The sequence below is a fragment of the Pecten maximus genome, chromosome 12, assembly GCF_902652985.1.
Source record: "Pecten maximus chromosome 12, xPecMax1.1, whole genome shotgun sequence".
NCBI lineage: Eukaryota > Metazoa > Mollusca > Bivalvia > Pectinida > Pectinidae > Pecten > Pecten maximus.
Genome location: NC_047026.1, coordinates 3071489 through 3086249, shown reverse-complemented (window position 1 = coordinate 3086249; position 14761 = coordinate 3071489). Strand labels below are relative to the sequence as shown.

Below are 14761 nucleotides of genomic sequence, written 5' to 3'. Positions count from 1 at the left end.
TTTTGGTACATAGAATAAAATTAGCCATTGTTAAAGTTGGTCTTCTGATGCGCTCTATGTCAAAAAATGATATGAATGCGGGAAAACCCCCCTCGAAAGTTGCCAATAGCCCGATGATGCAACTTTACGGTTATTTTATGAACTATCCATTGTAATGAACAAACACATTTCTCGCAAAATAAGAATATTTCTATGTTATAGATTAAAGGTTTGTATTCAAAAACTCAGTTTTTAACATTCATTTTGTCATTTTGAAAACGGTCACCGTTAGGTCGAAACAGGCCAATATGCGCCATACCTCTTTCAGGTATTGAGGAAACTTACAAATGCAGGCCTGCTTTCATTGTCAATTCTGACATTATGTATTTTGAATCTGTATGCATAGCCATTCAATAATTTCTATTCAAATTGCATGTATTTATTTTATGAATTCACTTATTACAAATGTTATAGTTGAACTTTGACCTTGTGAGTGAAACCTAATCCACTTGTAATGTATTTTATTGATTTTTCAATCAGATGAAATAAAAACTAACAAGCTATTTAATGTTTCCAGATAAGTTTATTAAGCTTTTTCATAATTCATATGCAAGACCAGATTTAATTGAAGGCATGATTTTCTTGTATAAGGAATACACATGGTATAATATAATGTTACACAGGGTTTTCACAGCTAATAGAGGACAACTTTGTTCACCATCAACAAATGTAGAAAATATGACTTTTAAGAAAGCATTCTTACAATATACAATGACCAATATTTGATGAAGCAATTGGAGGCAAGTATATTTCAAGCTAGACTTTTTTGTTTATAATCAAATTAACTAACAAAATGAGAATTCGAATTCTGCAGAGTTCAATACTCTAAATTGCTGTCACAGTGAGAATTGTTGGATTTTCAAAATTTCAGAAGAATATCTGTATCATCAGTGCCATACATATATAAATACATATCGACTTTGAAATAAGAATTATGAGCCCCTGAAGAAAAAGCTGACCCGAGAAGATACTGTAACATATTGTTGGCAATAACTCGGACAAAACTTTGATGAAACGTCTCCTGAGATTAAATTTGGAGACTGAACTCCAGACTAACACGAGGTCTAACATGTATATTTTTCTGTCTTATAAATTTTCATGATTCGTGTACATAGCAGTGATAACATGTTCTATATAATTAATATTAAGCAAAGTCACCAAGATACAACCACAAACCCACTGAAAGCATTCTAAGTCATCAGCACTTTTAAAGGAAACCATTTATTATTGCACTAATAAATATAAAATGTAAATATTTGTGTTTGCTAAACCCCACAATCAGAAATACATGCTAAATATGCTATACAACATAGCAACACCATTTATCAAGAGAGGCCGTCAGACTTCAGCTCCTCCGTAATTCATCATGTTATATAGCTTGCTGTACTGTAACGTGGTTATTTTAGCAAGGGGCGGGGGTGGTGGTTTATTTCACAATTTCGATATGTAAACTATAGCGTTGGGGTAATTTTCGCGATTGTTCCACCTCTGTTTCTAGTTCAGGATTATGCCAAATGATATCAAAATAATTTGCGTGAAATTTCGCGATTAAAAGGACTCCGTATAATTAGTGTAATTTTCCCCCTCGCGTAAATTTCCACGTTTACAGTATTAACACAAGCAGTAGTTCTTAAATGTATTCCTCAATTACCCCACTAACTCGGTAATTAAATTAAGAATCATACTCTATACTAACCAAAGATAAGTTATACACATTTCAAAATCACAGACAAATATACGGGAAGTGTACGAAAGTTGTGCCACTCATAAACATGATCAATAATTTTCAACCATAATTGAAATTTGAATCGAAATCGAGACTCAATACTTACATCCAGTCCATTCATTACATTCTTGATTTGTAATGTTTCTAATAAGTGTCTCTTTGTAAACACACTGAATTTACTTGGCATCATTACATTTGTCAAGGAAGAATTCCTTGAAAATCGAAATACAAATGTACAAGTTTCAGCATTCTATGGACTCGATATGAATTCTTTTTTATGTTAAATCAGCCAAAAATTTCCTTAACAACATTTGCAATGTAAGTAAAGTACAATGATGCATCGGCACTGAAGTCACAAGAACTATGGAAACAAGAAAATCATTTAATTTTGCGATTTGAAACAACATTTCTTTCAAACCTCAGTTTTCTCAGTGTATAATACCAGTTAGGCATTGGTCCAGATTTTTCTGTCCATGTCTCGTAATTTAACAAAAAACTTATGATTGTGAGATTTAGCAACACATTGGAATCAGGTCATGAATTTGCCATGTATTTGTCGTAGATGGTCGGGCTGTACGTTGATGGGAATGAGGTCACCTGTGCCAGGTTTTGTCGGCACGTTAATCCTGCCCACACAAACGCTTTCTGCGCTCTTCTCATGCAGCATCTGAAACAACATAATTAGTAAGACGTTACTCTACCGACATGATGACGGAGAGATGATGGAGGGTTTGTTACATATTCAGATAAACTGGAGTTGATACACAGTAATTTTCCTCAAATAAACTCCCTCCCCTTGTTTAAAAATTCTGTACTGTATTTATCCTCAAATAATCCCCTCCATTACTGTAAAAGTTCTGTACCGTATTTGTCCTAAAATAATCCGCCTCCCCTCGTGTAAAAGTTCTATACCAGATTTATCCTCAATTAACCTCCCCTTGTGTAAAAGTTCTGTACCGTACTTATCCCCCTCCTCTAGTGTAAAAGGTCTGTACCGGATTTATCGTCAAATAACCTCCCTCCCCTAGTGTAAAAATTTTAGTACCATAATTGTCCTCAAATAATCCCCTCCTCTAGTGTAAAAGTTATGTACTATATTTATCCTGAAATAAACATTTAAAGTTTGGGGAGGGATTATTTCCGAACCATTTTAAGCTATTTGTTAGGAGGGGCTTATTTGCTGACAACTACGGTAACAGAATCTTCCCCAGAGAAGGGGATTTTCAAATTTCTATCTGGGATAAAGATAGATATACAGATACACATTTGTATTCCCCTGACTCCAAGTGTGAATGTGAATATGTCTGTACTTTGGGGGAAATGACAACATAATTTTTATTTTACCAAAACTTCTTTCTCCTATTCATAAACACAATCTCTCAAAGACCATAACTACAGCAGATTTTTTTTAGTTTCCACCCTTTATGCAAATCTACAACATTCAAAGTGTAAAACCCTATAGAAAATGTACAATGGTTATGCTTACTGAGTTCCTGGAGCGGGCATTCTTCCAGATTTTAATACTTGAAAAAAAAACCTGATGCATAGTAAAACCATTACTTACCCGAGCAAACTGAGGCGTCGGGAAGGTAGAGAAGTCCGTTCTGACCTGGCCTCCGGTCCTGTTGGCTGCCAACAAAGTCGTGACCTGGACCTGGAGCTAAATATAGACAGAGGTATTAATCCAACGCATTTTATAGACCCATACAGTTTGGTTTGTTTGGTTTGTTTTTGTTTAACGTCCTATTAACAGCCAGGGTCATTTAAGGACGTGCCAGGTTTTGGAGGTGGAGGAAAGCCGGAGTACCCGGAGAAAAACCACTGGCCTACGGTCAGTACCTGGTAATTGCCCCACGTAGGTTTTGAACTCGCAACCCAGAGGTGGAGGGCTAGTGTTAAAGTGTCAGGACACCTTAACCACTAGGCCACCGCGGCCCCATACAGTCTTTATTAATACTTTATAAAGCTGAGAGAAGATGTGATATTCAAACATTACCTCTTGTGTTTTCTTCTCCAGTAATGTAAGTTTGGCTGTCTTGGCGACCAATTCTCTGGCAGGATTACTGCTATCTGACACGGGCTCGACTCCTGGACACGAAACACCACATGTATTATTACAAAAAAACTAACGTAACACTTGTACATAATTTAGATCGGACCATACGAAGAAATAGAATATTTCTCCAGTACGCAATCTTTCTATAGCCGACAACTTTAGAAGTGATCTGTTATGTAAATTAATATCAAGTGCAAACTATTTGAGGCATTTCAGGAATTAATCTAATTTGAAATGAAATGAAGTATGTTATTAAGTGATTAAAATGTCGAATCAAACAAATTTGTAGTTACAGACGGCCAATCGAATTAATAGATATAAACATGAGTTTTTCATAAACAGCCAATCAGATTTGCTCTTAAAGGTAAATATCACCGATGTAATAAAATATCATGGAAAATATCAAATTTCATATGTTGACCCTTTAACCCCTTCTGACCATATTGGACTTCAAGTGATGAATGCATGGCAGAGTCCATTAATGTTTCTTAGGGTTGAAAAGGGTTACAGGTAATATATATTTTACTGGCAGATGTCTATTGCAAATGTACTTAATTTCCACCTTGACAAGGAAAATACTTAGATAGCAGGCTTCTCCATTTCTTGTTTGAGGACACTCTCACAATCTATCTTTCCTCCCACAGATATCTAGGGATACTATTTGGGTTCTATTCGTTTTCTCTTGTTATTGCTGACTTAATCTATATATTCTTTCAAGCATGTTTTTGTTTGGCTTTTTTTGTTTACATCAGAACATCAATTTTTTCTTTACTGGATTCGTGAGCCATATATGGGAGCCCCTTTTGCATGTTATCTTGTTGTTTTCAAAGATTTAGATCAGTCAAGGATTTCCATTTATGTTTTTGTAATTAGTACAGATTTTTTTTTACCTTGTGTTACCTGAAAATTAATTTTGGATATAGACAATCTTTACTTTGTCATTTGCATCGACAGTGACGCTTTTATTATGAGTCAATCTAGGCTGGATCAATCACAGACAACCATCGTAAGTTTTCTTTAAATCCTGCTGCTTGGATGCAAAATCTTTAATCAGCTGTTATCAATATATGAGAATGTTAGATTGATGATCTAAGAATTTAAAATGAATATAAAACAACAAACATTACCTGATTTTCTCTTTGTTATATCGACCACTCTTGGACAAGCTGACAACATGTTGACTTCACTGAGAAGTTGGGATGTCTCCTTGGCCAGATTACCGATCTCCAATTTGTCTGACGTGCCGTCAGGGTAGTTGACCAATTTTAACCGAGCCCACACTGCTACCCAGTCCGACTGGCTTCTTAGGTACTTGTAATGGCGGCAGCTTGGCCATCTTCTCCTATCAACAACATTTGCAAGAATTAATATGGAAATCTACCATATCTATCCTGTAATAAGCCCAGGAAGGCTAAACAAAAACTTCTGACTTAAAGTTGAGGGTGGATTATTGCAGGAAAGTGAAATAGTAATTTCTTAGCATTTAATGGATAGGCTTATCCCCAGAGCCTCACTCGATTTGCACTCTTCTCGGAAGAGAAGCCTTCTAAGAAGATAGCATTCCGTTATATGTAAATCGAGTAAACTGGAAGAATATAACACAAAACATAACAAGTTTTAAAGTTTTCTCAAACGCTATGACACAAACACATGCATGTATGTGTCATAAATCCTTCTCTAGTGAAACTCATCACTCTCACACTTAAACATGGTCGCCGCCATCTTGGAAAATAAATCTTCCAGCTTCAAGACGGAAGAGGTAGAAGATCTGCCAGAAGCAGAAGAGCTACAAATCGAGTGACGGGAAAATATATTCTAGGAGAAGAAGAGTGCAAATCGAGTGAGGCTCGGGAGTGGGCTTATTACCGTGCAAGTAGGGCTTATTACCAGGCATGGGCTTATCACCAGACATGGATTCATTATTACCAGGCATGGGCTTATCACCAGACATGGGTTTATCACCACATACAGGCTTATTACCAGACAGACTTATTGCTAGATAAATAATTCTTGCTGTTCCATTTTTGATTTCATCAAGCATCAGATGAATTAACAAAGATTACAGATTGTTTTAATGTACAGAACATTCAGTTGGATACAAGTTTATAGTAGAATAACATGTGTTTTTACAGATTAGGAAGTGTGTAATGAATTTATTATTTAATGGAGGTAAATTAATAATTTTTCCTTGAGATTACAAACTTTTTCTGAACTGAATTTAAAACACAAGGAAGTATTAGTAACAAATCATGGCTATATAAAAGTACCTTCATTCGGTCAGCCTGCAGACGACGGTTATCTTGTTTGGTGAAGTTCAATGCCTCCTTTAGAGAACTTATCTGTATAAAAGGAAATATTAACTGACAAAGGCAGCAATGGCAGAAATTCAGCATTACTGATTATACAAGTTGGATCTTAATACAGCATTACTGATTATACAAGTCGGATCTTAATACAGCATTACTGATTATACAAGTCGGATCTTAATAAAGCATTACTGATTATACAAGTCGGATCTGAATACAGCATTACTGATTATACAAGTCGGATCTTAATAAAGCATTACTGATTATACAAGTCGGATCTTAATACAGCATTACTGATTATACAAGTCGGATCTGAATACAGCATTACTGATTATACAAGTCGGATCTGAATACAGCATTACTGATTATACAAGTCGGATCTTAATACAGCATTACTGATTATACAAGTCGGATCTTAATACAGCATTACTGATTATACAAGTCGGATCTTAATAAAGCATTACTGATTATACAAGTCGGATCTGAATACAGCATTACTGATTATACAAGTCGGATCTTAATAAAGCATTACTGATTATACAAGTCGGATCTTAATACAGCATTACTGATTATACAAGTCGGATCTGAATACAGCATTACTGATTATACAAGTCGGATCTGAATACAGCATTACTGATTATACAAGTCGGATCTTAATACAGCATTACTGATTATTCAAGTCGAATCTTAATACAGCATTACTGATTATTCAAGTCGGATCTTAATACAGCATTACTGATTATACAAGTCGGATCTTAATACAGCATTACTGATTATACAAGTCGGATCTTAATACAGCATTACTGATTATACAAGTCAGATCTTAATACAGCATTACTGATTATACAAGTCGGATCTTAATACAGCATTACTGATTATTCAAGTCGGATCTTAATACAGCATTACTGATTATACAAGTCGGATCTTAATACAGCCTTACTGATTATACAAGTCGGATCTTAATACAGCATTACTGATTATACAAGTCGGATCTTAATACAGCATTACTGATTATATAAGTCGGATCTTAATACAGCCTTACTGATTATACAAGTCGGATCTTAATACAGCATTACTGATTATACAAGTCGGATCTGAATACAGCATTACTGATTATTACAAGTCGGATCTTAATACAGCATTACTGATTATACAAGTCGGATCTTAATACAGCATTACTGATTATACAAGTCGGATCTTAATACAGCATTACTGATTATTCAAGTCGGATCTTAATACAGCATTACTGATTATACAAGTCGGATCTTAATACAGCATTACTGATTATACAAGTCGGATCTTAATACAGCATTACTGATTATACAAGTCGGATCTTAATACAGCATTACTGATTATACAAGTCAGATCTTAATACAGCATTACTGATTATACAAGTCAGATGTAAATTCAGCATTACTGATTATACAAGTCGGATCTTAATACAGCATTACTGATTATACAAGTCAGATCTTAATACAGCATTACTGATTATACAAGTCAGATGTAAATACAGCATTACTGATTATACAAGTCGGATCTTAATACAGCATTACTGATTATACAAGTCGGATCTTAATACAGCATTACTGATTATACAAGTCGGATCTTAATACAGCATTACTGATTATACAAGTCGGATCTTAATACAGCATTACTGATTATACAAGTCAGATCTAATTACAGCATTACTGATTATACAAGTCGGATCTTAATACAGCATTACTGATTATACAAGTCGGATCTTAATACAGCATTACTGATTATACAAGTCAGGATCTTAATACAGCATTACTGATTATTCAAGTCGGATCTTAATACAGCATTACTGATTATACAAGTCGGATCTTAATACAGCATTACTGATTATACAAGTCGGATCTTAATACAGCATTACTGATTATACAAGTCGGATCTTAATACAGCATTACTGATTATACAAGTCGGATCTTAATACAGCATTACTGATTATACAAGTCGGATGTAAATACAGCATTACTGATTATACAAGTCAGATCTTAATACAGCATTACTGATTATACAAGTCGGATCTTAATACAGTATTACTGATTATACAAGTCGGATCTTAATACAGCATATAGCTTCTATATTGATTATGAATGTCAGTTGAAAGTAATTTTATTAACACCGGTACATACAATTTTTTTTAATGCATATGCCAGCAAGGTAATGGCTTGGTGAAATAAATTTTAATTTTCATCATATCAAATTAGTGATCTTGAATGTTGGAAGGTTACCATAACATTTTTGATAGCCTTTTAGTTCGATGTTAAACAGTGTTTCATTAGAAACACACTTACCTGTTGTAGTAGGACAGGAGACTCGTTTACTGTTGTCAAGGACGACAAACTCGGAGTACTGCCAACTGTCAAAGAAAAATAACCGGGAACTCTTTACTTTCTGTGATAGTGAAGTGTCCATGGAATTACGACACCTTAAAGAAGGTCATTTTTATGGGGGATCTATTTTTTGATAATTTTGGAGAAAAGTTATCTGAATTCATGTATTCTATGAAATTTCTTGTCCTGTATAAGGAAGGTGAAGGTAGGATTAGTTTAGGGAAATGGGTATCTATATTGGTAAGTATGTACTAGTTAATTATTCATGAACATCAAACTCAGCTGAAGGGACTATATATTTACATAATTGTATACACTTCATACTAATATGAATATTCATCTTGAAAATTATACTGACTAATTTTTCTTCATTGATTTTGTGTTTTGATGAAGGGCTCCTTGTTTTGTTTCCCTTTTTTTTCAAATATGAGAACAACAGAAACCTATATATACATATATATTAAAGGGGCGTTCCTTCATTCGGAGATCAGAAATGTTCAAAATTTCTATGGATAAAATCTATGCCTGAATGAGGATAATGTGATTTTTTGTGCCTACCATTAATAAAAGTAACGCCGAAATGTACAGAAAAATTATGTTTCGTACACAACTGCCGTCTGCCTTTGCGGTAATTAGTGATATTTCGGGTTGAATTGCAAATTTTTATGATTTAATAACTGAAGCACTTTGGTTTCCCTTGAGAGTAAAACTGTCGTATTAATTCAAACATTATAACTTTTACTACTTGGGGAAAAAATACATATTTCCCATTACGTTTCATTTTGGTGACATTCACCTTATTCAAAAGAAGGAATGTCCCTTTAAGTTCTTTCAAGAAAGTGAAGATTTAAATAGTCATTTCTTTATACAGAATAAGTAGTTTAACTTCTGTATCTTATCTTGTATCATATCACGCAGCTACCAGAGGGTTGTCATGGTAACTGTTTTAGTCTCTATCATAACAGAAGTTCTCTGCATGGACAAAATTGAGTAGTGCGGTGAAAGCCTAGCCATACTACAAAGTAGGTTTGATAGAGCTGAGCATGTTAGGATTTGGAAAGGTTCAACATGACAAGCCTGTATAATAAACGAAGTATCACGAAGATTCAACTGGATAGAAAAATTTCACTTTTCTACATACAATCTCATACAATCTACTCATCAATTCTAAATTTTCATAACATATACATATACATATAAAAGTTTTAAAATACAAAAGACATAATTATTCATGTTCATAATTTGATGATTATTAATAACAAAATTGAAGGTTTATTACAGTATAAACATGCAGGGTTTAAAACAATACGATTATGAATAATGAATTCCTTTCCAATAAAACAATAATGACTTGTCTTTGCAGTATGGCACCTTAGAAGCACAACTCTCTCTACCATATCTGTTTATCATTGGAGTTTATTGTAAAATTTCCCCTAATGTCTGACTGGTATCCAGTATCAACATATCTTATTTGATTCAGAAAACATCCCAGTAATTTTCAATTCGGTAAATATTTGGTATTTTGGTAACAAATACATGTAAACCACATTTGCTAAAATCTTATTCGGTCAAGAAAAAAATTAATAAAAATATTTGTGATGGGGGTGAGAAGTGAAAAATTTCATAAAATCTTTTCAGCCCTGTCAAATTTCAACCAATTACAAACTTTGGTTATGAGAGGTAAAGTAGAGAGTGTGTCATAAAGCAGAGAACAGTTAGTGATTTATATACTGTAAACATACAAATTTTAGCGGTAATCTTAATTAAGTGCATTTTTTCACTGGAAGTTAAGCCATGAATCATGATTGCACTAATTACTTCTTATACATTTGTATTTACTATTTACATAGCAAATACTAATTCATCATTGAGCTATTTCAACATTGAGCTAATTTGACATAGTGCTAATTCATCATTGTACTATTTTATCATTGTTTTAATTTATCATTGAGCTAATTAATTATTTAGCTAATTCATTGTTCTAATTCATCACTGCACTACTTCATTGTTCTAATTCATCATTGAACTAATTCATTGTTCTAATTCATCATTCTAATGCATCACTGCACTGATTCATCATTGCACCAATTAATCATTGCGCTAATTTATCATTCAACTGATTAATTATTCAACTAATTCATTATTGAGCTAATTTAACATTGAGCTAATTCATCATTGTGCTAATTTATCATTGAACTAATTCACCATTGAGCTAATTCAACATTGAGCTAATTTAAGATTGAGCTAATTCACCATTGAGCTAATTTGTCATTGAGCTAATTTGTCATTGTACTGATTCATCATTTAGCTAATTCGTCATTGTAGAGATTCATCATTGTGCTAATTCATAATTAAACTTGACAATGCACTAAATTTTGGGTGCGCTAAAATAAGTAAGTTTACAGAAGAGACAGAATGAACACACAATCATGCATTAAAGTAAAAATTATATCAGATATTATATCGGCTGGAAAAGCTGCAAGGGAAAGCAAGGATTAGCTGTTACATGTTAACATTAATCAACATTACAAAGCAAACACTCCAAGATAGGTCTGTGTACTTTACTTATTAACTAGCAAGAGGTCCCAGAGGCATGTATCTCTCACTTTCACAGCCAAAACAGATTCTAATTCAGCCTTGGTAAAATAGATTTTCACCATAAAATGTGTCACTCTTTAACATCATAATGTTTATTGGATAATTTTTTGGGGTTTCTTTAGATGTGTTGAACTAGCATTGTATATTTTTTTTGAAAGGCTGACACAACAAAATGACAACAAATGATACCCCATAGCATAAGCTTTAAATTAAATCAGAACTAAACGTCAATTCTTTGGAGTTTTTCTGCCTATGGTTTGAAAACTGAAGACTTTTAACCACACAAACTTTCTTTGCTCTGGCAGAGAAACAGGTCCCTTGGAAGATTTTCAAAACAAAGTTCTAATATCTTGATTAACTTTGGTGTTCATTTTAATTCTAAACCTGGTTATACATTATGTATTTATCAAGAAAATTTGAATTGATTTTTTATTATTTCAAACAAACTAAAACACATATCCTTATCAAACAATGTTGTAGTAATTTGTATTTTAAAGAGGTTCCACTTTTTGCTTTGCAAATTGTGGAAAGTAGAAAGCACACTAACACTCACAGCTTTGAATGACCATCTCAGATTTGAAAGTATCTTAAGGAATTGTGACCTGCACCATCACAGATTTGAGAGTATGGAATCGTGACCTACCATCACAGATTGGAGAGTATGGATTCGTAACCTACCATCACAGATTGGAGAGTATGGAATCGTGACCTGTGCCATCATGGCTTAGAGAGTATGGAATCGTAACCTACCATCACAGATTAGAGAGTATGGAATCGTGACCTGGGCCATCACAGATTAGAGAGTATGGAATCGTGACCTGGGCCATCACAGATTAGAGAGTATGGAATCGTGACCTGGGCCATCACAGATTAGAGAGTATGGAATCGTGACCTGTAACATCACAGATTTGAGAGTATGGATTCGTAACCTATCATCACAGATTGGAGAGTATGGATTCGTAACCTGTAACATCACAGATTAGAGAGTATGGATTCGTAACCTGTAACATCACAGATTTGAGAGTATGGATTCGTAACCTACCATCACAGATTGGAGAGTATGGAATCGTGACCTGTAACATCACAGATTTGAGAGTATGGATTCGTAACCTACCATCACAGATTTGAGAGTATGGAATCGTGACCTGTACCATCAAAGATTAGAGAGTATGGAATCATGACCTGGGCCATCACAGATTAGAGAGTATGGAATTGTGACCTGTACCATCACAGATTAGAGAGTATGGAATCGTGACCTGTACCATCAAAGATTAGAGAGTATGGAATCGTGACCTGTGCCATCACAGATTAGAGAGTATGGAATCGTAACCTGTAACATCATGGCTTAGAGAGTATGGAATCGTGACCTGTACCATCATAGATTAGAGAGTATGGAATCGTAACCTGTACCATCACAGATTAGAGAGTATGGAATCGTAACCTGTACCATCACAGATTAGAGAGTATGGAATCGTAACCTGCACCATCACAGATTTGAGAGTATGGAGTCATAAACTGTACCTTCATAGATTTGAGAGTATGGAATTGTAACCTATACCATTACAGATATGAGAGTATGGAATTGTGACTTAGAGAGTATGGAATCATAACTTTTAACATCATGGCTTAGAGAGTATGGAAACATAACCTTTAACATCATGGCTTAGAGAGTATGGAAACATAACCTTTAACATCATGGCTTAGAGAGTATGGAATTGTGACAAGTAAATGAAAATTGTTTAGATACATAATAGCAATGCAATGCAGTCTGATTCCTTTTCCGTGGGTGTGCATTAGTTACAGATCAGTTGTGCTGAAAGCAAACATGAAGTGCAAAATTATATTGTCAGAGGCGAAAAATATTAGATTTTTCTGCTTGCAGTACACCCAGAACATCAGGAATTTATCTAATTTTACAAACCAATATCCAGGGTTTGCCGCCCAAGTGGGAGATTTAGTATATCATTCATAAATTTAAACAAATCTCTATTGATATGATACATTCTCTTTTTATTTTTGTCTATTTTGATATAAAAAGTCTTGATGAATTCCTGCTTGAACTGAAATGACTGGTTGAACAACTTTCACAAACTGTCAGAACACTTTGTTCTAAGCCGAACATTCAGTATAAATACCTATTTTTAGACATCAATTACAAACTTTATTTTATGAAAAATACTCAAAAAAATATCTTTTGAAAAAAATGTATGGTATTTTGAATATGTTTAAAACATATATAACAAAATATATATTGTTCAATATGAATTTTAGCTTCTAGAATTCAAATTTCTATAAATGAATCGCATGAAATAAAATTACGATTTTTTTTTTTTTTTTTAATTTTGAAAGTGATTTTTTTGTGATAAGAATTATTCAGATATATACATGTAGTTATGAAGTACACATTTAGTTCAGTTAACAAAAACTTAATTACAGCCACAGTTTAATTAGTTGACTCAGAAATTGTACAGAGATAGTATACTGGGTGTAATTGTTTTATCAAATTCCTGAAAATGATCTGATTCTGACAGACTATGAAAGAACTGGCATACACTATATACAAGCCAAATTAGTCTATCGTGGTAAGGTTAACAGCATTTCAAAACTAGATCATGAAAAAAAAAAAGTTGATACAATTTACATATTAAATGCATATACATGTACATATTTTTATTAATATGTTAACACATGTCATAAAGGTAGATTCAAAAGACTTTGAAATTGATTAAACTAATTTTCAAATCATATTTAGTTTACATATAACGTTTTCTCTGTGGAACTCTGTACAAATAAAGACTTCGACATTGAAAACAATTTTTTTTTTTTTTTTTTGAAAAACACATTAAAATTCTTAATCAAAGTTTGAAAAAATAAGATCAGATTACGAAAAGATAGAACTGTATCTATGAAAGCAGTGTTAAACTATACCAGATAAATTTGGCTAGAATGTGTGTGATTTATGTTTCATTAATAGCAAACAACCCCAAAAACCAAGCTAGCTGTACTGTTGACACACGAGACCGACACCAGGGTTGTCTCACCAGTCTGACCCGCTTGTCGAGAAATGCCTTCCAGTAACGTTTTCTTTGAGAGTATCTTTAGTCTTTCCTTCAATTCCAACTTCTCCTGTTCGAGAGTGTCAATGTCCGACTGCAAAGTATCCATAGTTTCCTCAAACTCCCTAAAAACGACAAAATTCAACAACGAAAATGAAACCAAAGATGAAAACAGAAAATGAAAAGGAAAAAAAAAACTAAACACATACACACAAATGTGTATTACCAGTTTGGAAGTGAACAAGTCTGGTTTTCTCCATTTCCAACACGTCTATGTCAGACTGGAGCACATCCATGGTTTCCTCAAACTCCCTACAACAGACACATGGGTACTACACACAACGCATATGTACCGTAAAAAAACCTCAGTGACCTGTACTTTATTCTGCTGAAATAAAGTTTGGAACGCTCTAACATAGCCGTACAATCTGATAATTCTTTTTATATTTTCACTTTAAATCCAATATTTTTTTATATTTTCACTTTGGAAGATTGCCAATTCACATCCACCATCTTCGAAAAGACGATAATTTCACCAGGTAAATGAACTTAATAAGCAATTTATCCTTGACTTTTAATACCAGATTAATACACATACTTTTTTAAACAAATATCAAGTTTCC

At 33.7% G+C, this 14761-nt stretch overlaps 1 protein-coding gene across 1 annotated transcript in view; it reads right to left on the bottom strand.

Annotated features, from left to right (window-relative positions):
- Positions 1-542: 542 nt before the first annotated feature.
- The window catches only part of LOC117340086 (dynactin subunit 1-like), a 48537-nt gene continuing 34318 nt past the window's right edge, over positions 543-14761 (bottom strand). Inside the window, 8 exon segments of the mRNA XM_033901875.1 lie at positions 543-2432; positions 3330-3425; positions 3762-3853; positions 4949-5082; positions 5084-5163; positions 6089-6160; positions 8446-8510; positions 14124-14263. Of these exon segments, the coding sequence (XP_033757766.1) occupies positions 2295-2432; positions 3330-3425; positions 3762-3853; positions 4949-5082; positions 5084-5163; positions 6089-6160; positions 8446-8510; positions 14124-14263 (817 nt within the window). The 3' untranslated portion in view covers positions 543-2294.